The sequence below is a fragment of the Entelurus aequoreus genome, linkage group LG10 (assembly GCF_033978785.1).
Source record: "Entelurus aequoreus isolate RoL-2023_Sb linkage group LG10, RoL_Eaeq_v1.1, whole genome shotgun sequence".
Lineage (NCBI taxonomy): Eukaryota > Metazoa > Chordata > Actinopteri > Syngnathiformes > Syngnathidae > Entelurus > Entelurus aequoreus.
The window spans coordinates 11,420,616-11,446,617 of NC_084740.1; the positions used below are offsets into that span (position 1 = coordinate 11,420,616).

The 26,002-nt window shown below is 38.8% G+C and overlaps 2 protein-coding genes and 1 long non-coding RNA gene across 4 annotated transcripts in view; 2 read left to right on the forward strand and 1 right to left on the reverse strand.

Annotated features, from left to right (window-relative positions):
* ptgir (prostaglandin I2 receptor) overlaps nucleotides 1–8,080 on the forward strand; it is a 74,013-nt gene extending 65,933 nt beyond the window's left edge. The window contains exon 3 of the mRNA XM_062060097.1: nucleotides 7,237–8,080. Coding sequence (XP_061916081.1) covers nucleotides 7,237–7,551 — 315 coding nt within the window. The 3' untranslated portion in view covers nucleotides 7,552–8,080. The remainder of the gene's footprint in view (nucleotides 1–7,236) is intronic.
* A 6,755-nt stretch (nucleotides 8,081–14,835) lies between these two features.
* si:dkey-202g17.3 (amino acid transporter heavy chain SLC3A2) lies at nucleotides 14,836–20,213 on the reverse strand. Of its 2 annotated transcripts, none has more exons than XM_062060100.1 (9): nucleotides 19,806–20,213; nucleotides 16,831–16,998; nucleotides 16,695–16,759; nucleotides 16,543–16,620; nucleotides 16,421–16,471; nucleotides 15,659–15,859; nucleotides 15,491–15,595; nucleotides 15,362–15,415; nucleotides 14,836–15,285 (listed from the first exon to the last, which is right to left on the reverse strand). In XM_062060100.1, exons 1-9 carry the CDS (start codon nucleotides 20,155–20,157, stop codon nucleotides 14,908–14,910), a joined length of 1,452 nt encoding a protein of 483 aa, XP_061916084.1. In that variant the 5' UTR covers nucleotides 20,158–20,213; the 3' UTR covers nucleotides 14,836–14,907. The 2 variants fall into 2 exon arrangements, with proteins under 2 accessions (XP_061916084.1, XP_061916083.1); XM_062060099.1 differs by having other exon boundaries at nucleotides 15,659–15,857; nucleotides 16,413–16,471.
* The window catches only part of LOC133658266 (uncharacterized), a 30,938-nt gene continuing 24,645 nt past the window's right edge, over nucleotides 19,710–26,002 (forward strand). The window contains exon 1 of the long non-coding RNA XR_009827439.1: nucleotides 19,710–20,172. This is a non-coding gene — a long non-coding RNA (uncharacterized LOC133658266). The remainder of the gene's footprint in view (nucleotides 20,173–26,002) is intronic.

Below are 26,002 nucleotides of genomic sequence, written 5' to 3' on the forward strand. Positions count from 1 at the left end.
TTTATGCGTATTTAAAGACATTTACATTTGTGCAAGAACTACGGGGGCAATATACAAATATCTTTATTTAGCTCTGATTTATTGGATTTATTTGACTTTATTTTCTTTACTTTATATAATATTTGTTTTATTTTATTTTGTATAAGCAATTAATTTTTTATTTATTGTCCCCAAAGTTAAAGTAATGGCAATGCTCATTCGAAATCCAAAGCTATGAAAGAAAACAGTCTGTATTTTTGAGTTGTCACTAAGAAGACGCAAAACAAAGAACAGTCCTGACAACAGGCTTCCAAACATAAACATGAGGACTTCTTAAAAAAAAATAAGTGCAATGTTTTGTTCCACTTTGAAGGCCGCAAGACACAAAAGATGGCAAGTTGTCAAGTTGTGATGCCAGTGATGGCTTGCTATTGTGTTGTTGTACGTGACTGGCGCACACATTGAGCATTTTCTGGCTCTCCCTGTTTGTTCTCCGTCGCCACCCTATTCATCGTGCAGTGAGGCCCTAGCAACAGGGAAACATTTGGGCTAGAAACAATCCATCAGAGCAGCGCACCGTTTTTTTTTTTTTGCTCCCCAGAGGTTATGGAGAACTGTTGATTGAGAAGAAGAGTCAGGTGAGAAAATGTCTTCATGGGCCAGCTGTGGTCTGTCTTTGAGCTTCCAGCTGCTTCTGCCTGGATGACGGGCCTCTCATGGTGTTTATTGATTTTAAAACATGGTGGAACTCCAAGCACTTACAGTAGGTTGGCGACATACCAAGAAAACTCATAAGAAGCTTTTTTAATGCGATTCATTAAAAAAAACCTTCTGTTATCTTCACTGGTCACTTGTTGCTAGGTAGACTTCATGACAGCCAATTCAATAATCACCATTGGCCGGTCACGCTCGCCATTGATGCATTTCCATTGGCAAAAGCGGGTACTTAGAGGTACTATTTCTAATACCTGGTCAAGGAGGCTTCCAAATGTGCCGAGCTAAGACCATATGAGTAATGTACAGCAGTGGTTCTCAAATATTTATGTTCCATAAATATTGATGTTAAAGATTTCTTTTTTTGTGAAGAAATGTTTAGAATTAAGTTCATGAATCCAGATGGATCTCTATTACAATCCCCAAAGAGGGCACTTTAAGTGGATGATTACTTCTTTGTGTAGAAATCTTTATTTATAATTGAATCACTTGTTTATTTTTCAACAAGTTTTTAGTTATTTTTATATCTTTCTTTCCAAATAGTTCAAAAAAGACCACTACAAATGAGCGATATTTTGCAATATCTGTTATACAATTTAATAAATCAGAAACTGATGACTTAGTGCTGTATTTTACTTATTTATCTCTTTTGCACTTAATTGTCAGGCCCCAATAGTTGTTACCTCCAAATTTCACAATAAAACAAACAAATGTATCCTTACATTGCTTTTTAAATGGTCACTAAAGTGCAAATGAGAAGATCTGACATCAGTAATGCGAATATGTAATGTTACATGGGGGGATTTGGTCCAAGCCAAGGCTTATATATATATATTGTTAATATATTGATAATTTTCAACTGCAGGTCAGGTGTCAAAAGTAAACATGAAACTAAACAACAAACCAAACTTTGACTAACAATTTATGTTATGTCAAATTTGAGGGTTTGAACCAAATGCATAATCCCAAAATCAATATTTTAATTTATAATACAGTTAGACCGGTTTTAGCGAGCTTGTATAACAAGCATTGCTGGGTCGTTTGTGGCAATGTGTTATTTGAGATAGTGTTTTTGTGTGTAAAGGTTGATATATTTTACATAGGAACTGATACGGTACCAAATCCTTGGAATCAATATCAGTACTCAATGGTACCAATTTCCAGTACTTCATGGTAAAAAAACGTTGGTACTTTTGTGTGTTTTCATGTGGTAATAAATGTTCATTTAATAATAACATGTATTATTGTTTAGACACTGAGCTGATAATGTTAACTGTGCTGTCTAGTTGTTATATCTTGTTTTCTTAGACTTCTGAGTCTTATTTGCAAATATACATTCATTCTCAGTTTGTTGCTGTAGTCTGGAAGTCGTTTTGCCACCATGCTAAATGTTCTCTTTTGTATTTTGTTGAGATGAACTAAGTCTTTGTTTTATACATATTGTACATATTAGACACCAGCTGTTTGTAAAGTTCATCTTAGTTTTGGTTTTGATAACCACATTTCGAGATGATGAAATAACCATGCATAAACCAATAATGCTTTGCTCTGATTAGGGGGTACTTGAATTAAAAAAATGTTCACAGGGGGTACATCACTGAAAAAAGGTTGAGAACCACTGATGTACAGTACTAAAGACCCTCTACATTCCTGTCATGTACAACAGGAAGGACACTTCATTGGTGAACCTGACCAATAAGTTATGACTTACCGTATTTTTCGGACTATAAGTCGCAGTTTTTTTCATAGCGCGACTTATACTCAGGAGCGACTTGTGTAAAATTATTAACACATTACCGTAAAATATCAAATAATATTAATTAGCTCATTCACGTAGGAGACTAGACGTATAAGATTTCATGGGATTTAACGATTAGGAGTGACAGATTGTTTGGTAAACGTATAGCATGTTCTATATGTTATAGTTATTTGAATGACTCTTACCATAATATGTTACGTTAACATACCAGGCACGTTCTCAGTTGGTTATTTATGCGTCATATAACGTACACTTATTCAGCCTGTTGTTCACTATTCTTTATTTATTTTAAATTGCCTTTCAAATGTCTATTCTTGGTGTTGGGTTTTATTAAATACATTTCCCCAAAAATGCGACTTATACTCCAGTGTGACTTATATATGTTTTTTTCCTTCTTTATTATGCATTTTCGGCTGGTGCGACTTATACTCCGAAACATACGGTAATTTATATTTAGTTCAGTCAAAATGTGTACTCTAGTAACTAGGGATGGGTAGCTTTCACTTTTGAATCATACCACCTGGGAATCGACCAATTTTCACTATATTTTTGTGTTCATAAATGTTAATTGTTTAAGGAAAAAATTAATTTTCTTTAGTTTAACGTTTGACAGTGAGTGATTATAATAACTGTACTGTCCAGTTAATATATATTGTGTTTTTACACTTCTGAGTCTCATTTGCAAGTATTACATGATATACTTTGCATAGACTATGTATAGACAACAGTGTGTTGCCTTAGCCAGGAAGTAGTCTTTGCCATTATATTGAATGTGCCAGTCTAGTCTTATGAGTGTTTATATCACACGCCAGCTGTTTGATTGTAACGTGCGTCTTAGTTTTTAATCATCAAATTTGGAGGTGTTGAAATTGGCATGCAAAACAGCTAATGCTAACCGGTAGCATGTCTAAGGCAAAACCCAATGCAAACTATCATCGAGCCAAGTGGAGCCTTACTGTACTTTTCAGCGCATTCTTCCTGCTTTGCTGGCTGTGAAAATTGCAACATTGCCTAGAGGCAGGTGCTTGTTTCCCCGCCAAGTATTTGGGCCGGTGACCAGCCTGCAGCCGGACGTGACGTCACGCGCAACAAAGGTGGTCCCCACTCCGTCTCTCCATCAGTTTTGGGGTTCTTGCCCTGGAAAATGTTGAAGACCCCTGATGTAATGTCAAAACAAGTCAAATATTAATATAGTATTTGTTTTTCCATTTTTTGTTAAGATAAGGAACAGTTAAAACATTGACAAAAATATAAGCCTTTTTGCAGTGGTTCTCAAAATATTTTTTTTTACCAAGTACGACCTCAGAAAAAAGTTGTCTCTCCAAGTACTACCTCAATGACCAACACTAAAATACAGTAGCGTAGTAGGTCAAAGTATTGATTAAAGTACAATTAATATGTTGAGCCGCTGTGACATTACACACAGTTTGAACAGTAACACTGTGTTTGAATAAAGGAAAACAAAACACTGTACTTTAATCAAGTGATTCTTTGGCGTGCCACTAAATGGAGCCCGCGTACCGCTAGTGGTACACAACCCACAGTTTGAGAATAACTACCTTATGACATTGCAACGTTTGCTGCAACTTTCTAAAAAAAAGCTGTTGCAAATTCAGGCATTTTAGGCCCCAGCGAAATCCTAGACCGGCTTTTTCAAAAATGTATAAAAATGGAAAAAGATGAGGGACAAATATAATTTTAGTTTTAATATGGTTTCCGTGGGACAAACATGACACAAACCTTCCTAATTGTTACAAATCCCACTGTTTATGTTAAACATGCTTCACTGATGAGAGTATTTGGCGAGCGCCGTTTTGTCCTACTTTTGGCGGTTCTTGAACGCACCGTAGGTTGTTTACATGTACAACTTTCAACGACGTTGGCACAGAAAGACGTATTTCATGCCACTCCTTCTTTGTCTTATTTTGTCCACCAAAATGTTGTTGCTGGGCGTGAATGCACAATGGTGAGCTTTGTTGATGTTATTGACTTGTTGGGGTGCTATTCGGGCATATTTAGTCACCGCATGACTGCAAGCTAATCGATGCTAACATGCTATTTAGGCTAGCTGTAGGGACATAATGCATCATTATTCCTCGTTTGTAGGTATATTTGAGCTCATTTAATATCCTTTACGTATGTCCTCTTTGTATATAATTTATATTTGCATGTCTCATGACTTATTATCTGTATGTAATATTGGCTTCATTTCAGATAGCTGTTTATGTACCGTTATAGACCACAGTGAACCTTAACCAGCTTGCAAAGATTGTAATAAACCATTAGAACAGGGGTCCCCAAATTACGGCCAGCCGGCCAGATACAGCCCGCCAGCATCCAAAATCCGTCCCAAAAGTTAAAAAAACAAACAATAAAAACATGTATTTATTTATTATTATGTGTTAAAATCTGTCCTTTCTAATCCATTTTCTACCGCTTGTTACTCTCTGTGTCTCCTAGCCACTCAGGCAAGTCATATTGTCTAAAAAAATGCATTTTTCCATCGATAACGTGACATCAAGTGCGCGCTCTTTTAGTCAATCAGTGCGCAAGGAATATATATATATACAGTATATAATATATATATATATATACATATATATATATATATATATATATATATATATATATATATATATATATATATATATATATATATATATATATACAGGCCGGCCCCCGGCCAAATTCTTTTAACCCAATGCGGCCCCCCGAGTCAAAAAGTTTGGGGACCCCTGCATTAGAAGAAGACGGCCTGCTGTTTCCTTTAACTTGGATAGGATAGGATAGGACTTTATTGTCATTGCACAAGTACAACGAAACTTTGTTTTCAGCACGAACCCGTTCAAGATTAGACAAACAAACAGTGTACAGGGTTACAGAACAGGAACGCTGATGGGTCGCCACGAGGCGCCCCGTAAAAGATAAGAAAAAGGTAAAACGCTGGGGAAGAAGATGAGTAAAAAAACACAATCTCGACTGGGCTCCTAAGGGGGCCTAGTTTGGAGTGGGGAAAAACCTCCATGCCATGCACACATAAACATGTTACATTTAATCACGACAACTCGCAACAGAGGGGCGGGGAGTTGGGTCCCTGGAGGGCGACTGCTGCTATGAAGCGCTGCCAGCCGTCCATCACCCCGAGGGGAATCAAGCGGTGGCATCTATACTTTTGGCCATTCTAAGCCAGTAATTTCCAGGAGTTATCTCACCCTGAGAAACCTCTGTTTTACGAATGTTTTCCATTGTTGTAAAAATGTTTAAAATAAATATTAAAATTAAAAAAATTCTGGAACGAAGATTTGCGTCAGCCTGTGAAACATGGGCATCTTGATAGTAGGCTATTATAGCTAATATAGACACTTACATCATGTGTTGCCTTCATTATAACACTTATATAAGACTTTTACATTTTTTGCGGCTCCAGACAGATTTTTTTCTTGTATGTTTGGTCTAATATGGCTCTTTCAACAATTTGGGTTGCCGACGCCTGTCCTAGACCAGTGGTTCTCAAACATTTTTCACCAAACACCACTACAGAAAACACTTGGCTTTCCAAGTACCACCACAATGACCAACATTAAAATACAGTTTGCGATAATTTTTACTGTCATATTTGTACATACCGTATTTGCTGATGTTGTTGTTGTTGTCTCTCTGTTTTATCGCCCTTTTGTCCCCAAAATTTCCCCCTTTTTCTTCTTCTTTCCATCGCCTCGTGCTGCGGTCTAGCTGCATCAAACTTTAAATAAATCAGTTTAATAAAGTCTATTACAAACAAGGCAACAAGAGAATTATCCTTCTCTTTTGGAAAGTACATCTATTCAGCAGATATAGGCATCTACATCAACATTATGATTTGCCTTAGTGCAGTGGTGTCAAACGTACGGCCCATAGGGCCGGATCAGGCCCGCGAACAGGTTTTATCCGGCACACGGGATGAGTTTGCTTAGTGTAAAAATTAACCTGACATTTTTGAATGAACAAAACAGCTGTTCTAAATGTGTCCACTGGATGTCGCAATAGCAATTCTTTGTATCTTTGTAGATGATGCTACATATGTACAAAATAAACCACATGATGTTCATACATCAGTTGAGGAAAATGATCAAACTACACAACATCCTGTAATTTGATTTTGATATAATTTTTTTTATCTTGATAGATTGAAAATTAACACCAATGAATTGTCTAATTAACATCACATAATTTATTTAGAAAATATAAATAACCACAAATAAATTATTAACCGCAACATGTAAGTGTGAAAGAACCCCAACAACATTAGTGTATTATACATTTTCAAAATGTGCTTGTTCTATTTTTAATCAAAGAAAACAATGTGAAGTTGTCTTTATTTTTAAGTTATCGTGCCGTGATTTTACCGGTCTGGCCCACTTGGGAGTAGATTTTTCTCCATGTGGCCCCTGATATAAAATGAGTTTGACACCCCTGCCCTAGTGACTGGATAGGACAAAACACATAAAATAAAATACAGTGGCATAGTAGGCATAAGTATTCATTCAAAACAAAGCAAATGTTTTAATTAACAAGTATATTTGATATACCTACTCATAGTTTGAACAGTAACACTGTGTTTGAATATAGGAAAGTAAAACACTGTATTTAGATAATGAATCCAATATTTGGCGTACCACTACATGGAGCCTGCGTACCACTAATGGTGCACAAACACAGTTGACGGACTTATTCTAATTTCTACATGTCTATTTTAATGTCTGAAAAAAAAACAGTACTCCAACATCTACTTCCTGTCCTTTCAGATCGCAGGCTTCATCAACGCCATTCGCCCGTTTTGCGGCGACGACGAGAACCTGACCGCCTTCCGCTTCTACGCCTTCAACCCCATCGTGGACCCCTGGGTCTTCATCATCTGCCGTAAGTCCGTCTTGAGACACCTGCGCTCGCTGCTGAGCTGCCGTTTCGGCAAAGGGGCTGGTGTGAAGAACCCGGCCAACGGTGCCATGTCTTTGCCCCTGGAGGCCCACATCCGGCGCCACTCGTCCGACGAGTCGCGGAGCAACTTCTACTCGGGGTTGCCGGCGTCGCCCAGCAAAAGCTCGCCATTGTGCAAGTGATGGAGGCCGCTTGAATAAAGACCGCTCGGTACTGGCCAGTGACTCTTCGGACTGGTGCGCGTGCGACCGAGAGCGCTGCGAGTCGAGGGACACGTTGAGATCATGTGGACAATAATGGCTAACATACTTTAACTTAGCCCCGCCCACTATAGCCACAACCTTAGGTATTGAGACCGCTATTTTGTTATGAGGTGATGCGATGCTAGTGTTCCTAATAAAGTGGCCGTGGGGTGTTATTCATGAACGTTTACAGTGGATTCTCAACCAAAGATGAAGGGATTTGATTGGCCAGGACTTTTCAGTGTTGCGTAAGTTGATATTTATATAAAAAGACGGTGAAATTTCCCCATGTGAATTATTGGTGTGGAGGGGTTTTACTCAAATGACAAAGTATCGGTTCGTTGATCAAGTGTGAGCATCTGAACCCTGCCCAGCAGGCACAAAACATTGATACAACGTTGATTGTACACTATATTGCCAAAAGTATTTGGCCACTCATCCAAATGATCCAAATCAGGTGTCCTAATCACTTGGCAGGTGTTTAAAATCAAGCACTTAGGCATGGAGACTGTTTCTACAAACATTTGTGAAAGAATGGGCCGCTCTCAGTGATTTCCAGCGTGGAACTGTCATAAGATGCCACCTGTCCAACAAATCCAGTCGTGAAATGTCCTCGCTCCTAAATATTCCAAAGTCAACTGTCTGTATAAGAAAATGGGAGAGTTTGGGAACAACAGCAACCCAACCACAAAGTGGTAGGCCACGTAAACTGACAGAGAGGGGTCAGCAAATGCTGAAGCGCATAGTGCAAAGACTTTCTGCACAGTTAGTTGCTACAGAGCTCCAAACTTCATGTGACCTTCCAATCAGCCCACGTACAGTACGCAGAGAGCTTCATGGAATGGGTTTCCATGGCCAAGCAGCTGCATCTAAGCCATACGTCACCAAGTCCAATGCAAAGCGTGGGATGCAGTGGTGTAAAGAACGTCGCCGCTGGACTCTAGAGCAGTGGAGACGCCTTCTCTGGAGTGATGAATCACGCTTTTCCATCTGGCAATTTGATGGACGAGTCTGGGTTTGGAGGTTGCCAGGAGAACGCTACATTTTGGACTGCATTGTGCCGAGTGTGACATTTGGTGGAGGAGGAATTATGGTGTGGGGTTGTTTTTCAGGAGTTGGGCCTCATTTCCAGTGAAATGAACTTTCAATCCTCCAGGATACCAAAACATTTTGAACAATTCCATGCTCCCAACCTTGTGGGAACAGTTTGGAGCGGGCCCTTTTCTCTTCCAACATGATGAAAGGTCCATAATTACATGGATGACAGACTCTGGTGTGGATGAACTTGACTGGCCTGCACAGAGTCCTGACCTAACCCCGATAGAACACCTTTGGGATGAATTAGAACGGAGACTGAGAGCCAGGCCTTCTCGACCAACATCAGTGTGTGACCTCACCAATGCGCTTTTGGAAGAATGGTGGAAAATTCCTATAAACACACTCCGCAACCTTGTGGACAGCCTTCCCAGAAGAGTTGAAGCTGTAATAGCTGCAAAAGGTGGACCGACATCATATTGAACCCCATGGGTTAGGAATGGGATGGCACTTAAAGTTCATATGTGAGTCAAGGCAGGTGGCCAACATTAAAACACAGTAGCGCAGTAGGCCTAATTATTCATTAAAAGCAAGGCTTTATTGAGCAAATGTATTTAATATTTTTGGCCACTGTAACATTACACACAGTTTGAATATAGGACAATAAAACACTGTGCTTAAATAACTAATCAAATCAAATTAATTGAACATAATTAAGTGATTATTTCTTTGGTGCAGCTGTGACTTGTTGTTGTGAGGGCTTTTGCAAGTGTATTTATTATTCCTTATTCATTGAGATTCATCCGTGCATGACGCCGACACAGGTGCTTGTTGTGACTTGTTACGCAGTGTGACTTGTGATTCCTTTAGGATGAACGTAAGATTTTTTAAATTGCACTGCATGTACTTTTTTTTCTTTTCTGTGTGTAAAATGCAACGTCAGCAAAGAAAACAGGTATGGTACTGCATGTATAAAGTGTATATGTTGACAATGAGAAATATATCTGACTTATTTGATTTTGTGGCAGTATGTTGTGATTGTGGATGCACATGTTATTGATGCCTATTTCATGAAATATAGGCTATTTTAGAGTAAACTGAAATTACTAAATGTGTTTTTACTGCACTTTTGTGGGAATTTCGCCCATCATCCACATTCCCTTTGTTCTAAATATTGAAAAATAGCTAGTAGAGGCAGCAAACAATGCAGGTAATAGGACTCCGCCTTTTAAATCCCTCTAAAAAAACCTCCACCAACAACCAATTTGATATGTGATAATACAGGCTGTCAACCAGTAAAACGCAGCGTGAGACCATTGTAACATTGCTAGAAAGCATTTTTCTTTTTAAATCTGAGGAGTGAAAATGATTCTGAATGTAGCAACTCAAGGAGGACATCCGTGCTGAAAGATACAACCATCCCGGTGAGAGCAGACATTGTAGGTCACTGTTTTGTGTTCTTATTTGAAACGTTTAGCGCAGGGCTGTCCAAAGTGTGTAATTTTTCAACGTCCCCCGGCACATTCTAAAAATACTAAAAGTAGGGTTTTTTTTATATAAAAAAAGGGAAATAAAATGTCAAACAGATAAAATGTAACTAGAACATGTTGCAATATTGACTAATGACTAATAACGCTGATGTTTTTTTTCTTTAAAGCTGTCATTGGTCCAAAAATAATGATGAATCAAAATCAATGTTGTTTTAAATTATTGACCTATTCAAGGCTCCAATTATTTTACATCAAATATTCCATTTTAAAATATTTTTTTGGGAAAAGATTATTTTGTGTTTGTCATATAAAAAAAACGTTTTCTTTGACAAAAAGAGCATAAAATAAAGTGTTGAAATAAAAGAGATATACTGTGTGTTAATATATACATATATATATATATATATATATATATATATATATATATATATATATATATATATATATATATATATATATATATATATACTGTATATGTATGTGTATATATATATGTATGTATGTGTATATATATATATATGTATGTATGTGTATATATATATATGTATGTGTGTATATATATGTATGTATGTGTATATATATATATATGTATGTATGTGTGTGTGTATATATATATATATATATATATATATATATATATATATATATATATATATATATGTATGTGTATATATATATATATATGTATGTGTATATATATGTATGTATGTGTGTGTATATATATATATGTATGTATGTGTATATATATATATGTATGTGTGTATATATATGTATGTATGTATGTATATACAGTATATATGTGTGTGTATAATACTTATATTTATGTGTGTGTATATATATGTATGTATGTATGTATATATATACAGTATATATGTGTGTGTATAATACTTATATATATGTGTGTGTATGTATATATATATATATGTATATGTATACATACATACATCTGACTTATTTTTAACCCTTTTAGGATTGGGGCCCTTTTGGAACCACAATAATTTTAGTTGGGAAATTTTAGCATATTTTGTGTTTTTTCCTTAAAAATCAGTTCTTTTTCTCAGATATTTAAGTGCTGAATATTAATAGTAATAAATAATAATAATAATATATGAATTATTTTTGAAATGTTTATGACTGAGATCCTTCCGGGTCTCCGGGACCAAACTTAATAGGAGCCATTAAGGGTAAAAAAAAAATATTTATATTGCATTGGTTTTGAAAATTAAAAACATAACAATGGCCCCCACATGCTTTCATTTTTCAGTGTGCAACCTTCAGTAGGAAAAAACATTGGACACCTTTAGCGCATAGCAACAGTATAGGGTTTGTTTTGAAATCAATGCCCCCAGAAAACAAGTTCTGGCAATGCTTAAAATTAGCAAAATACTGTAAATATTACATGTCATCATGAATGTACCTGTTACTATATTACGCACATACTTTTACAGCATGTAAACTGTGTTGGAGGTTTTTAAAGCGCTTTATCAACGCTGTTAGGTGTGTAACAATATCAAAACCTCACAGTGTGACATTATCAAAGTATTAAGGCCACACGGTACATTATTATTGTGATTTATGTGTCTCCCCCCCCCCCCCAAAAAAAAAGACTTAAAATGCCACCAAAGTGTGTAAAATGAAGTGGCAGGAATGTTTCGGATAAACACACTTATTTAATTAAACACAAACATAATGCTAAAATATTCTACTCATTTTTATTACTACAAACAAGTGTTTTTAAGTGCAAAAAATTGTGTGGGAACATCCACTGTGTCTCTCAACTTTTACTTTAAGAAAGACAGTGTCCTCTACAGTGGACATCCTTTTACATCAGTTTTGAAAATGCAGTTACCTCACATTGATACCGTCACGGCATTATTGTGAAGATTTTGAAACCGCAATACTATTACATCCCTGAATAGATCGTATTGTCATTACCTGCATTGTTAGCTGCCTCGTTCAGTTTTTTTTTTTTTTTTAACTATTTAGAATGCACACAAAAGAAAGATGTGTTCTTGTCTTACAAAAGGACGGTCAAAATAAAAAATTAAATGTAGTTCCCCCTTTCATTGCCCCAACCATCACGCACATAATAAACCTCTCAATTTCACAAGGCCAAGTACCAAAAGATTTTAAGATAGCAAGAGTAACTCCCCTCTTTAAAAAAGGAAGCAAATTGGAACCTGGCAACTACGGACCTGTTTCTATTCTCAGTTCCATTTCGAAAGTAATGGAAAAAATAGTTTATGAACAGGTCGATAGTTACCTTGCCACTAATAAGCTCATGTACAAATTCCAATCCGGCTTCAGAACTAACCACTCCACTGACACATGCCTTCTCTATCTGACCGACCACATCAAACATGAGGTGGACGCGGGCAAATACTGCGGCATGGTCATGCTGGACCTTCAGAAGGCCTTTGACACCGTTAACCACGCTATACTGTTGGATAAGCTCAGAGCAATTGGATTTAACAAAACCTCATCAAGCTGGATGCAATCTTACTGAACGGCACCGTATCCCCCCCCCTCTCAATGAGCTGTGGAGTCCCCCAAGGCAGTATATGAGGGCCTTTAATGTTCCTAATATATATAAACGACATGTCATCGGCATGCGACTGTGAATTGTTCTTGTTTGCGGATGACTCTGCCTTGCTGGTATCCGGCAAGGACAAGTCACAGGTGGAGAAAATCCTCAGTGCTGAGCTCTGTAGAATTTGCACCTGGCTCGCTGACAACAAGCTATCCATACACTTGGGTAAAACGGAATCCATCCTGTTTGGGTCCCACATCAACCTTAAGAAAGTCAATGACTTCACTATAAAAGTGGGTGACATTGTTATCACCAGGAAGGATGAAGTCACCTACCTAGGTTCCATTCTAGAGGCTAATCTTTCCTGTGATAAAATGGCAACCAAGGTAATCAAAAAGGTCAACCAACGAACGAGATTTCTCTATAGAATCTCCTCTCTGGTCAACAAAAGCACCATGAGGATTCTGGCGGGAACTCTCGTTCAACCCTTTTCCGATTACGCATGCACCTCCTGGTACCCTAGCACCTCCAAAACCCTCAAATCTAAACTCCAAACATCCCAGAACAAGCTAGTCAGATTACTTCTAGACCTCCACCCCAGATCCCACCTCACTCCTACCCACTTCTCCAAAGTGGGTTGGCTCAAGGTGGAGGACAGAGTAAAACAACTTGCACTGAGCCTAGTCCATAAAATCCGCTACACCTCCCTGATACCGAAGTACATGTCAAACTACTTCCTTAACGTAAATGACCGCCATAACCACAACACCAGGGGGAGCTCCACTAACCACGTTAAACCCAGATTCCGATCTAACAAAGGTCTTAACTCATTCTCCTTCTATGCCACATCAATGTGGAATGCGCTCCCAACAGGTATAAAAGAAAGGGCATCTCTATCCTCCTTGAAAACCGCAATAAAAGTACACCTCCAGGCAGCTACAACCCTAAACTAACACCCTCCCCGGATTGTTAATAATCAAATGTAAACAATCAAATGCAGATACTTTTTCTTATGCCTTCTGATCTCTCTCTCTCTCTCTCTCTCTATGTCCACTACTTGCTGTACATATCCTACCAAGTCAGACCTACACTGTTCCAAAATCCATTTATCTGTTCTCAATTGTTGATGACTGATGATAACAACCAAACCTAACACCCCCCCCACCCCTCCCTCCACACCCCGGATTGTAAATAATTAAATGTGATTATCTTGTGTGATGACTGTATTATGATAGTATATATCTGATAGCATATATCTGTATCATGAATCAATTTAAGTGGACCCCAACTTAAACAAGTTGAAAAACTTATTCGGGTGTTACCATTTAGTGGTCAATTGTACGGAATATGTACTTCACTGTGCAACCTACTAATAAAAGTCTCAATCAATCAATCCAAAATGCATTCCTCAAATTGTGCAATAACGTTTTTATTCTCACAATGTCGGTAATGTGTCAAAATATAAACTATGAAAATGGCAAATACAATAATTGCCATTATTGGCTCCAGAGGAGCCAGATGAGGTGGTTCGGGCATCTGGTCAGGATGCCACCCGAACGCCTCCCTAGGGAGGTGTTTAGGGCACGTCCGACCGGTAGGAGGCCACGGGGAAGACCCAGGACACGTTGGGAAGACTAGGTCTCCCGGCTGGCCTGGGAACGCCTCGGGATCCCCCAGGAAGAGCTGGGCGAAGTGGCTGGGGAGAGGGAAGTCTGGGCTTCCCTGCTTAGGCTGCTGCCCCCGCGACCCGACCTCGGATAAGCGGAAGAAGATGGATGGCTGGATGGATGGACATTCATATCTTTAAAAATACAGGCAACAAATAGTACGGACGTTGGCTTGACTGTATTTAATTACAGAGAAAATGGACATTTTAATTCAATAAAGATTGAAAAAACATTCGTCTTAGAGTTGATTTGAGTTTACAACCATTAGTCATCAGTGAAAACTTCAGATGTCTTTCCCAAAAACAATGTTTTTTTGTGTGTTGCCATAGCAGCGGGGTTGTGTCGCTCTACCCCCACCTAGTGGCAAACTAGGTGTTGCAGCTCTGTGCACTACTGCTGTAATCATAAGGCTGAGAATACACTTTGACACAAAGACAAATTAGCTTGTGGTTTGTTTGGAACACTTTGATTTTTAGTCTAATGATAAGCACGGATGCACAAGTGAGGATTTAACCACTTTATTGTCAGTTACTAAAAATAATAGAAGTGTTATTTATTCCATTCTTTGATTTGTTTATGAGTATTTTCCCGGCTCAAACAGTTTGATAACAACGGCCTCACGGGGTTGCAGCACCAGCGTCTTCAGGGTGACGGCCCCCAGGCGCTCCTTCTCAGTGCTGGATACGAAGACGCCGGCCTCGGGCAGGCTGGGCGCCCAGGCGGGATCCAGGGCGTGACGCTCGGGTCCGATGTTGATCAGAACCAGGAAGTGGACGCAGCCCCACGAGCGCAGGAAGGCCAGGGCGGGGGACAGGGTGGCGTTTGAGGAGGAGGAGGAGGCGTTGAAGGGGAGGAAGGTGAAGGATCCGAAGAGGAGCGCTTCCTCTCGGGCTCGGATGTGACTGAGGGAGGAGAGGAGGGCCGCTGTGGAACGCCGCGGCTTGGCTTTGAACTGAAAAAGCAGTTGAGACGAATTAGTCCATATTGCTTCTGTTTTACATTGAAGGGTCTTTTACTTTGAAACTCACTGCTGTTTCACTCTTATTTGCTCCTTGCAATGAGCCATCATGAGGAGAAACGCTCTACAAGGCACCAAAAAAAGCGTAGCTTGAAAAATAAATGCCAATAATTACAAACTGAAGAGTCGTAGAGTGAACCTGTACTGGGTCCAGTTCCTGGTACTGGACTGCAGGCGTCCCTGGCAGGGTCATCATCAACACCAGCAGCAGGTTCCTCAAGTCATGAGGTGCTTTGCCTCCGACCTGGCAGGACAGGAGTTGTCTTTTAGGGGACAGGATTATTCAGAGCTTCCGCTCACTTCTTACCTGCCAGCCGAGCCACGTGTGTTCAGGTGTTTGCAGGTGGCGCTCAATGGCGACCGCCACTTCCCGGGCGGACAGCGGGAGAGGCGAGGCCGGCAGCACTGACCTCATGACCACATCCACCAAGGTGATGTTCAGCTGCTGCTGGGCGGAGCCTCCCGGAGGTAGGAGGAGGTCTCCGGTTTGTTTCACGACAACAATCCTGAAGCAACACGGGTGTACATTCTTCTAGTTTGCATCGAACATCATTTACAAAAATGGGCATGTTTACCTTTTTTTTTTTTTTTTTTTTTAAGTACCATGTCAGGCCCTGTTTTTCAAGTACCTATTTGGTACTTTTATCTGTTAAAGTGTAAACTATAGCCATTGTGCGTGAAGAGGCGCATGTAAAATGTAAATTCATGAATAACGGGGCGCTTATACGTAATTTTAACCAAACATATTTCTGGCTTCTTCCTGCACTGTCACTGATAACGATTGTCTTGTACTGTGGTTTGGCGTCGGGTTTTGTTATGTTAAATTTATTACATCGGCACCGGTGCCATTATGGAACCGAGTTTAGAAACAACATAATCTACATGACTCTTCTTGTCTGTTAAAAGGAAAAGGGGCCTTGGACAGAGCCCATGGGCACACCATGAACACATGGTTGGGATTGGCGTGTGTTTTTTTTTTTATTATTCACCAACTTAAAAGACAGCAAATCATAAAACACTAACAATGTACGTATTAAATATCATATACATATCCAAAGTACCTTTCTTCTTCTTCTTCTTGGCTGAACTCCTTCAAGATACTTCTCCATGCCAACAGAGTCTGTAGTAAAAATACCTTACTAGCACAAATATGATTCAAATAAAAACCATCCAAGATAAAAAATCACTTACTTCTTCTGAATAAGCTTCATCTGTATCACATATCAAAATTCCAGCCACTCCCTTCTCCAACCAGAATCGAAGGGCATGCTGTGGGGAAATATGCAGTATTTTAGGACGTACGGCAATGCTGAAGACATGTTGATCAAGAGAGCACGTTTGACCTGCGTGACTTCATCCCGAGAATCCAAAATCTGCGCGTCACACACGTCCAACAGCACTTTGAGGCCTGCGAGACCACAAGGTACGCCATCATTGGCTTGGTAAGGATGTTTCAATTGCGGAATTCTTTGAGCTCACCAGCTTTGTCGCTCTCGCTGAGCAGATGCTGGATCTGGGGCAGTGTTCCAGACCGCTCCCCGGTCTCAGTGACGTTTACCGGGGATACAGACCGGGGACCAAAGAAGCCCCGCAGGATGAGCCCGCTAATGCCCAAAGACTTGAAGTAAGGAAGTTGCTCACAAACAGCTTCAGAGTCGCAAAAAAAAAAAAAGACATATCTAGCATGAGTTATGTGGACATACAGTAATACTTGCTATGTATTACTACTGTAACGTGGAAATGCAGTACTGTACATATTAGTGATGTTGCAACATGAAAATGTCATATATCAGTTGTTGTGACCTATATCATTATAGTAATCATTATCGTTGTATTGTTGAATGTGCTCAAAAAGTACTAATACACACACTGAACTCTTAACCAAATGATCTAAAAAAATAACAAATTAATAGACCCTGTTAGCAAAGCTACTATGTTGCATGTTTTGTGTTTCTTACGCTTCACTATTATAGTCTGAATTGTTGACAGATTCTTTTTTAAGTAGATTTTTTTAGTCTGATCTTTCCTTTGTTTTAAATGATAAGTTTTAGTCTGTTCTATGCCTTTGCTTTTTCAAAAGTTGTACTTGTTTGTGGTGTACGGCCCTTTGTTTTTCAACTGTGGTTGGGCTTTATGAATAAAGTGGGTATGGTATGGTATTTCTGGCAGGCATTTTGTCCTACTCCGTTCGTCTGTCCTTGAACGCAGCGTAAAAAATAAACCCTTAGCCTCTTTTCCTCAGAGTATAGAACAATCGCCCTGTTCTAAGAGAGCACAGATTGTAGGTTCAATGTACACAATGAAATATCTTAGTTGCTAAAACAGAAATGTGTTTTTCTACCTGTAAATTTAAATCGTTAATTAATGAGGAAATTGCAATCAAAGTGCAGTAATCAATATTTCGATCATTTGAATTTAAAACGGTTTTACTAACCGACGGGAGTTTTACCGCTGTTATCGTTACATCCCTAGTACATATCACGCCTTACATCTCCACATTGTCAGCATTTTAGCTTGAAAACCACAGAGGTCTCTTAAATGACTGAACTTTTGTTTTGACACAGCATTGTTTTCGTCAGGCAAACCTTCCTCTGTGAAGTCCCAGCGACATACAGGCGGGTATTACCACAGCGGAACAGACGAGAAAAGCTTTCCACTGCGGTGAACGCATTCACGGCTTAAACATCGTCCGTATCTGTGACCTCTTTCTCACAGGAAGATGTTATTAGGGGGGGAAACATTACAAACAGCTCTTAAGTCCACTCAACGTTACTGCAAATTATATTCACCATAATTAACATTTTTAAATCAGTGGATTTAGTAAATATAATTGTGCTGCAAAGTTTAAATCGGTTTATCCTCCTAGTTACATTGTGGCTATGGGCGAAAAATACACATTACATTTCCCAGCTGTGTGTGTTCTATTGGTTTATTAATGTAGTATTTATAAAAGTTTATTCTATCCAAGTACCTCAACTTAAGAGTGCCCCAAGTTAAGAGTGTTTCGAGATAAGAGCTGTCTCACGGCTAACCATTATGCTTTAAGTTGCAAGCAAACATTTGAGATACAAGCACCGCTGCCATCAGTTGGTGTAGCAAATGTCACTTACTCGCACTGTTAGGAAAATACAGTTGCTTTCCCAAAACAGAAATTAAATAAATTTAATAATTATCCTGTTAGTAATTTAATTAAATACTAGGGAAAGCAACGAATGCTTTACTTTTTTTTAAACTTACATATGCATCTAAAGTGTGCAGCTGGGAGATGTTTTATGACAGAAGAGTGCGTGAGTGTGTTCCTTTAAAAAGGCGGTGCCTGTTGTCATTGAAAAATGTATTTAGAAGGTGGTAAATGTGTTTTTGATTTATAGTTAATGACTCCTACTTTTTTTTTTTGGTCCTGTCCAGCTACTCAGGCATATCATATAGTTGATGTAGATGCCCATATCGGCTCTACAAATTTACTTTACAAAAGAGAAGTCTGGGATACTTCACTTGTTGCCTTATTTGTATTTGACTTTATTAAATGGATTTATATTATTATTTGGTGCAGCCGGGCCGGAGCAGGAGGGGATAGAAAGAGAAAAAAAGGAAGACAGAGGGGGATAAGAGAGAGACAACAACAGCAAACACAACAATAATAGCAATAACAACAGTAGAACAACATCAGCAAATAGGATATGAACAAATATGATGGTAAAAGTGATTGCAAAGAAACAGTTAGAGAAATAAATAATATTACAGAAATGACAATGAACATTATTACACTACACAAGGAGCAATACAAATACCAATAGAAATAGCACTATTCATAATGAATAACAACAATAATGACCTCTATTATCAACAATACAATTGTTTCAAATTCAACAATACATATATACATACAAAAGAAAGCAGATAAATGGAGGGGAAAAAAGAGAAGCCAACTATATTAACCTTGTAGATTGTTATAGTATAATAGGTTAAGCTTTGTCAGTGTGCCATGTGTTACCCAGTTTCCCGTAGGGCAACAACGTTAATATATGTTTGATGGAATGTGATTATATGCATCAGTGTATGTATGTATGTATGTATATGTACAGTATGTGTATATAATTATTCCTACTTTGCGGACATTCATGTCCGCATGGTCATGTCCAGGACCAACTGACAGCGATAAACAAGGGTAATTCATTTTAATAGATGTTGATTTGAGACAAAAGTGTTTTGAGTTAAGATCTCTGTCAGAGGATCAATTAAGCTCGTAAGTTGAGGCACTACTTTTATGTCTATGTATCATTAACCTTCCATAATTGTACACAATAGCTGGTTTAGTTGTTGTACACGCCGTGACCACTAGGGGGAGTCATCAACAAGCTAGTGCTTTAAAAATACAATCCATTGACAACATGTGGTTTAACATAGAAAGTCAGGATAACAAAAAAAAAACAATGTTGAATTTACTATCTTACCCTCAGATTGTTGCCCCGTCGATAGGTCAGGCTGCAGTTGAAAAAATAAGGATTTCTGCCACCAGCTGAGCCTTACAGGCACGGGCCGCGGGCTGGTGACGATGATGGCGACGGCGGTAGCCAACATGGCCAACCAAGTCAGCCAGAAGAGCAGCACCAGGTAGCAGCGCACCCTCCTCCAGCCGGGGCTCCCAGCGCTCACCTCTAGGTCCTCCTTGCTCATAGGCCGCCACGGCTGGTCGGGTGCGAGGTCCGGGACCAGCAGAGAGGCCGTCTCCGAACCGGCTTCGCTGGCCGAGAGGCCCGGGGAGGCCACGCTTCCGTAGCCGTTGTCTCCGGCGTTCAAGGGCATGGTGGCGGGCTGCAGGTGAGAGCAACTACAGCGGGGACCAGGAGGACTGCTTTAGGCCGCTTTCCCACGCCGACACCCCGGCATAGCAGGTGCTTTAATTAGGGCCCACTTCAACTGCTCTTTAATCGTCTTAATTGGTTAGTTTTATCGTGAAAACGCTTTAATATACTTCCAACATGCTAACAAAATTACAATAAAGACGATTTACTACCATGAATTGATAATCGTGGGCCCTGACTTAAACAAGTTGAAAAATTAGTAACATATTGTGTCATTTATCATTCTATTATTTTGTCAAAATTATTAAGGACAAGTGGTAAAAAATTAATAATTAATCTACTTGTTCATTTACTGTTAATATCTGCTTACTTTCTCTTTTAACATGTTCTATCTACACTTCTGTTAAAATGTAATAATCACTTATTCTTCTGTTGTTTGATACTTTACATTAGTTTTGGATGATACCACAAATTTGGGTATCAAACCGATACCAAGTCGTTACAGGATCATACATTGGTCATATTGAAAGTCCTCATGTGTTCAGGGACGTATTTCCTGAGTTTATAAACAAAATATAGATTTTTAAAAAACGACAGAAGATGTTGTGATGCCAAAATATATCGACGTAATCATAGTGGTATCGACTAGATACGCTCTTGTACTTGGCAGAGGTGGGACCAAGTCATTGCTTTGCAAGTCACAAGTAAGTCTCAAGTCTTTGCCCTCAAGTCTCGAGTCAAGTCCCGAGTCAAGACAGGCAAGTCCCGAGTCAAGTCCAAAGTCAAGACTAGAAAGTCTCAAGTCAAGTCCCAAGTCCTGCATTTTGAGTTTCGAGTCCTTTCAAGTCCTTTTAACCACAGACTAATATTTTTACACAGATTGTGTATGCTTTTAAAACGCTGTATTTATTTATTAAAACAAGTGCATTTGAAATTGCAGGAAAAAAAATGGTGCTGACATTGCAATTCATAATAGCACTATTAACCAGTCATTTTAATAGTTTAAACAATTTTAAACATTTAACTCATTCCTTTACAGAATAAACACATTTGCAAAAACAAACATTAACATACTATTGGTTGTATTTTATGAAAATAACATTACCACAAAGTTGAGAAGGAGCAAAGATCTTCAATATTTGTATGTGAGAATCACAAAGAAATCTTCTGGGGGAGGATGACGCCCCTACAGGGGTTTGGTTTACAAACTTTCAGCCCCACCTAAAACAAAATTCACCAGCCGCCACTGATTATGATGCATTCTCATTTTAGGCAAAGTATAAGACAATACTTTCTTAACAGTATAATTGTAACCAGGAATAAGTCTTCAAGTAACAATATTCAAATACTAACATTGTTGGGTAAGACAGCATTTGGTTTTATTCTGAATCCAGTGAAACAGATTGGTGGTTTTAGCTGATATAAAGACTTTCAGGTGTTTATATATGTTTAAGTATTTGGCAGACGCTTTTATCCAAAGCGACATACATAAAAAATAGATATAAAACAATCACTGTAAACATTATCATTTAAGGGAAGAATGTAATACAAAATATCAATACAAAGTGTCAAGACAGAATAAACTCTCTGCTGCTGCAGCAACAGAGTTACAGTCTATAGGTCCCTAAAATATATAGATATCTAATGTATTCATACATTGTTTATGTAGGATATATGCATGTATATATAATCTAATCATATTGTTTCTTCAATTTAAAAATAGCTGACCGTTTTTTTCCCCCTTCTCTGGGATTATATTCCCAGTTTTGATCTCGGATGTCTGGTCATTTATAGCGTATAAGAATATTATATTACTGTTAAGCAAACTATGAATAATAAAAATGCCAAAACATGTGTCCGTTATCATAGCTACACGTATGACAAAAAAAACGCGTGAAAATCAGTGGTATTCAGTGAGGTAAGATGAATTAAATTTGCTGACAGTTCATTGCTCCTGCCAAATGAATTGCACTGAGTGGAGCGGATCACCACTCCAAGATGGCGGCTCCGCGTCTCGTCTGCGCCAGTAGGCAGTAGCGCTCAATGCTGCGTACCCTTATAAGATGTCTATGGTTATAACGTTAGCAGTGAGTTTACAGCCTCACTGATTTAACTACACAGCAAATAAAAGTCATGTTACTTAGCCAATAAACGTTATCTTACATTCAAAACTTAACCTTCTTTGTGCAACTTCAAATGTCGAACGAAGTTGGAAGTTGTTGCGTCTCCGTCTGTAATATTCGAACTGCGTGATTTGCATACGGCAATTCGTTTTTTGTTGACCAAGTCGTAGTTTTTATACCCGAACGAAACCAACTTTGGCATAATTGTTTCTCACTGCCGCATTGTTTGACAACTCATGTTCGGTGGTTGTCCTGCAATTGGATTGGATGAGAGCTGTGGGATGAAAACAACGTAGATTTAATTTGATTGGCTGTTGTACTGACAGCACACCAGCTGACAAGCAGCACACAAGCTTATAGACACAGACGTATAAAATGAAAGATACGGAGCGCTCCCAAATAACTTTTTAAGGTTTGGGTTTTGGGGAAAGTAGCAAGTCATGTCAAGTCAAAAGCCTCAAGTCCAAATGAAGTCACGAGTCATTGATGTTAAAGTCTAAGTCGAGTTGCAAGTCTCTTTACATTTTGTCAAGTCGAGTCTAAAGTCATCAAATTCATGACTCGAGTCTGACTCGAGTCCAAGTCATGTGACTCGAGTCCACACCTCTGGTACTTGGTATCATTACAGTGGATGTTAGGTGTAGATCCACCAATGGCGTTTGTTTACAAACCCCGTTTCCATATGAGTTGGGAAATTGTGTTAGATGTAAATATAAAGGGAATATAATGATTTGCAAATCCTTTTCAACCCATATTCAGTTGAATGCACTACAAAGACAACATATTTGATGTTCAAACTCATAAGATTAATTTATTTTTTTGCAAATAATAATTAACTTAGAATTTCATGGCTGCAACACGAGCCAAAGTAGTTGGGAAAGGGCATGTTCACCACTGTGTTAAATGGCCTTTCCTTTTAACAACACTCAGTAAACGTTTGGGAACTGAGGAGACACATTTTTTAAGCTTCTCAGGTGGAATTCTTTCCCATTCTTGCTTGATGTACAGCTTAAGTTGTTCAACAGTCCGGGGTCTCCGTTGTGGTATTTTGGCTTCATAATGCGCCACACATTTTCAATGGGAGACAGGTCTGGACTACAGGCAGGCCAGTCTAGTACCCGCACTCTTTTACAATGAAGCCACGTTGATGTAACACGTGGCTTGGCATTGTCTTGCTGAAATAAGCAGGGGCGTCCATGGTAACATTGCTTGCATGGCAACATATGTTGCTCCAAAACCTGTATGTACCTTTCAGCATTAATGGTGCCTTCACAGATGTGTAAGTTACCCATGTCTTGGGCACTAATACACCCCCATACCATCACAGATGCTGGCTTTTCAACTTTGCGCCTATAACAATCCAGATGGTTCTTTTCCTCTTTGGTCCGGAGGACACGACGTCCACAGTTTCCAAAAACAATTTGAAATGTGGACTCGTCAAACCACAGAACACTTTTCCACTTTGTATCAGTCCATCTTAGATGAGCTCAGGCCCAGCGAAGCCGACGGCGTTTCTGGGTGTTGTTGATAAACGGTTTTCGCCTTGCATAGGAGAGTTTTAACTTGCACTTACAGATGTAGCGACTAACTGCAGTTACTGACAGTGGGTTTCTGAAGTGTTCCTAAGCCCATGTGGTGATATCCTTTACACACTGATGTCGCTTGTTGATGCAGTACAGCCTGAGGGATCGAAGGTCACGGGTTTAGCTGATTACGTGCAGTGATTTCTCCAGATTATCTGAACCCTTTGATGATATTACGGACCGTAGATGGTGAAATCCCTAAATGCCTTGCAATAGCTGGTTGAGAAAGGTTTTTCTTAAACTGTTCAACAATTTGCTCACGCATTTGTTGACAAAGTGGTGACCCTCGCCCCATCCTTGTTTGTGAATGACTGAGCATTTCATGGAATCTACTTTTATACCCAATCATGGCACCCACCTGTTCCCAATTTGCCTGTTCACCTGTGGGATGTTCCAAATAAGTGTTTGATGAGCATTCCTCAACTTTATCAGTATTTATTGCCACCTTTCCCTACTTCTTTGTCACGTGTTGCTGGCATCAAATTCTAAAGTTAATGATTATTTGCACACAAAAAAAAAAGTTTATCAGTTTGAACATCAAATATGTTGTCTTTGTAGCATATTCAACTGAATATGGGTTGAAAATTATTTGCAAATAATTGTATTCCGTTTATATTTACATCTAACACAATTTCCCAACTCATATGGAAAGGAAACAGGGTTTGTACATTGTGACGCCGGTGAGCTACGGTGTGTAGTGAAACATGTTTAGCTATTCCTATTCCTCGTCCTGCAGGGATGATACTTGGAAGAAACTTACTTTATTTGTCGCCATGGAGGCAAGGATTAGGGGGCGGGGGGTTGGACCGGTACTTTTCAGAGGCAGTATAGTACCCAATATGATTCATAAGTATCGCGGTACTATACTAATACCGGTATACCGTACAACCCTATTGTCTATCATTCACAATCCTTATGTAAGACAAGGGCACGCCTTGTTTTCTTTTTTTATGCATTCTAACTCGTAAATAAACGCAAACGCAGTTAACAATTGGCCCAATTGAAGTCGCTTTATTCCTATGAAGCGCTCTAAAAACATCCAAACACCTCTATCAATGTTTTATATACACACTGCAAGTATATATTAGTGGTGTAACGATTAATTTTAACAACGATTCGATTCAATATTTGTGGTTGCTGATACGAATCAGGGACAATATTATTTTAGAATAACATTCGAAACGATTCAGTGAGTTGAATTTAATTCAGTAACTTTTTAGCAAAACAAATCAAGTAATGTGACTGTAAATATAATATTGGATACCTGACAGTTCATGTCTGTATTCCTGTTATTTCTTGTTAGAGGATTATGTATAAATGAATTATAGATACAAACAAGCATTTGAACAAAAATTTGAATGCCAATGCATTCAAATCGTGTTTGAATAAAGTGCAACCGACACTTTAGGTTGAGTTAACACTTTCTGCTCACACTTTGAACATTCAAATAATTTTTAATAAACTATACAGTAACCAACATTATACGAGTAGATGTACCTGCAAAATAAGGCCATACAATAGCTGTTCGCTGCCCTTGCGTAGACGATAGAGGGCAGCATCCCAGGTGTGCGAAGGCATGTGTGCCCCTTCATTCCGTTAATGGTGTTGGTCCCTCACTTCCTAATTTCCGTAGCCTCCTTCATCTCTTCTATTTATTAATGGAGGTGGGGGAAATAATCGATTTAATAGAGGCATCGCAATTCGGACATGGATGATTAGACAATCAATTAGTAAACGTCAATAATCGATAATCGATTTATTAATTATAAATAAAGTAATGCAGACAGTTCTAAAATTTGGCTGATTGCAGCGAGCCTCCTCACCGAGAAGTCTGACCAGCTCCTTTATGATAGGGCACCTATGTTCCAGTTTAGCGCACATTTCCATTAATACATGTGGGAATTAATTTAGCTGTTTCTTATTATAAATGCTAGTTATTTTTAAAGTTGCAAGTGATAAACGCTTATTTAGGGAAATGAAAATAATTGTAAAACTGCATCAATATACATAAATTAAAGATACATTAATAATAAATGTTTAATAAAATTGTAGCTCCTGAATCATAATCAAATCGTGAGGATTTCCACCTCTATTTATTACTTTCTAATGAAATCACTTCTCCTTGTGTTCTGGGAGTGGG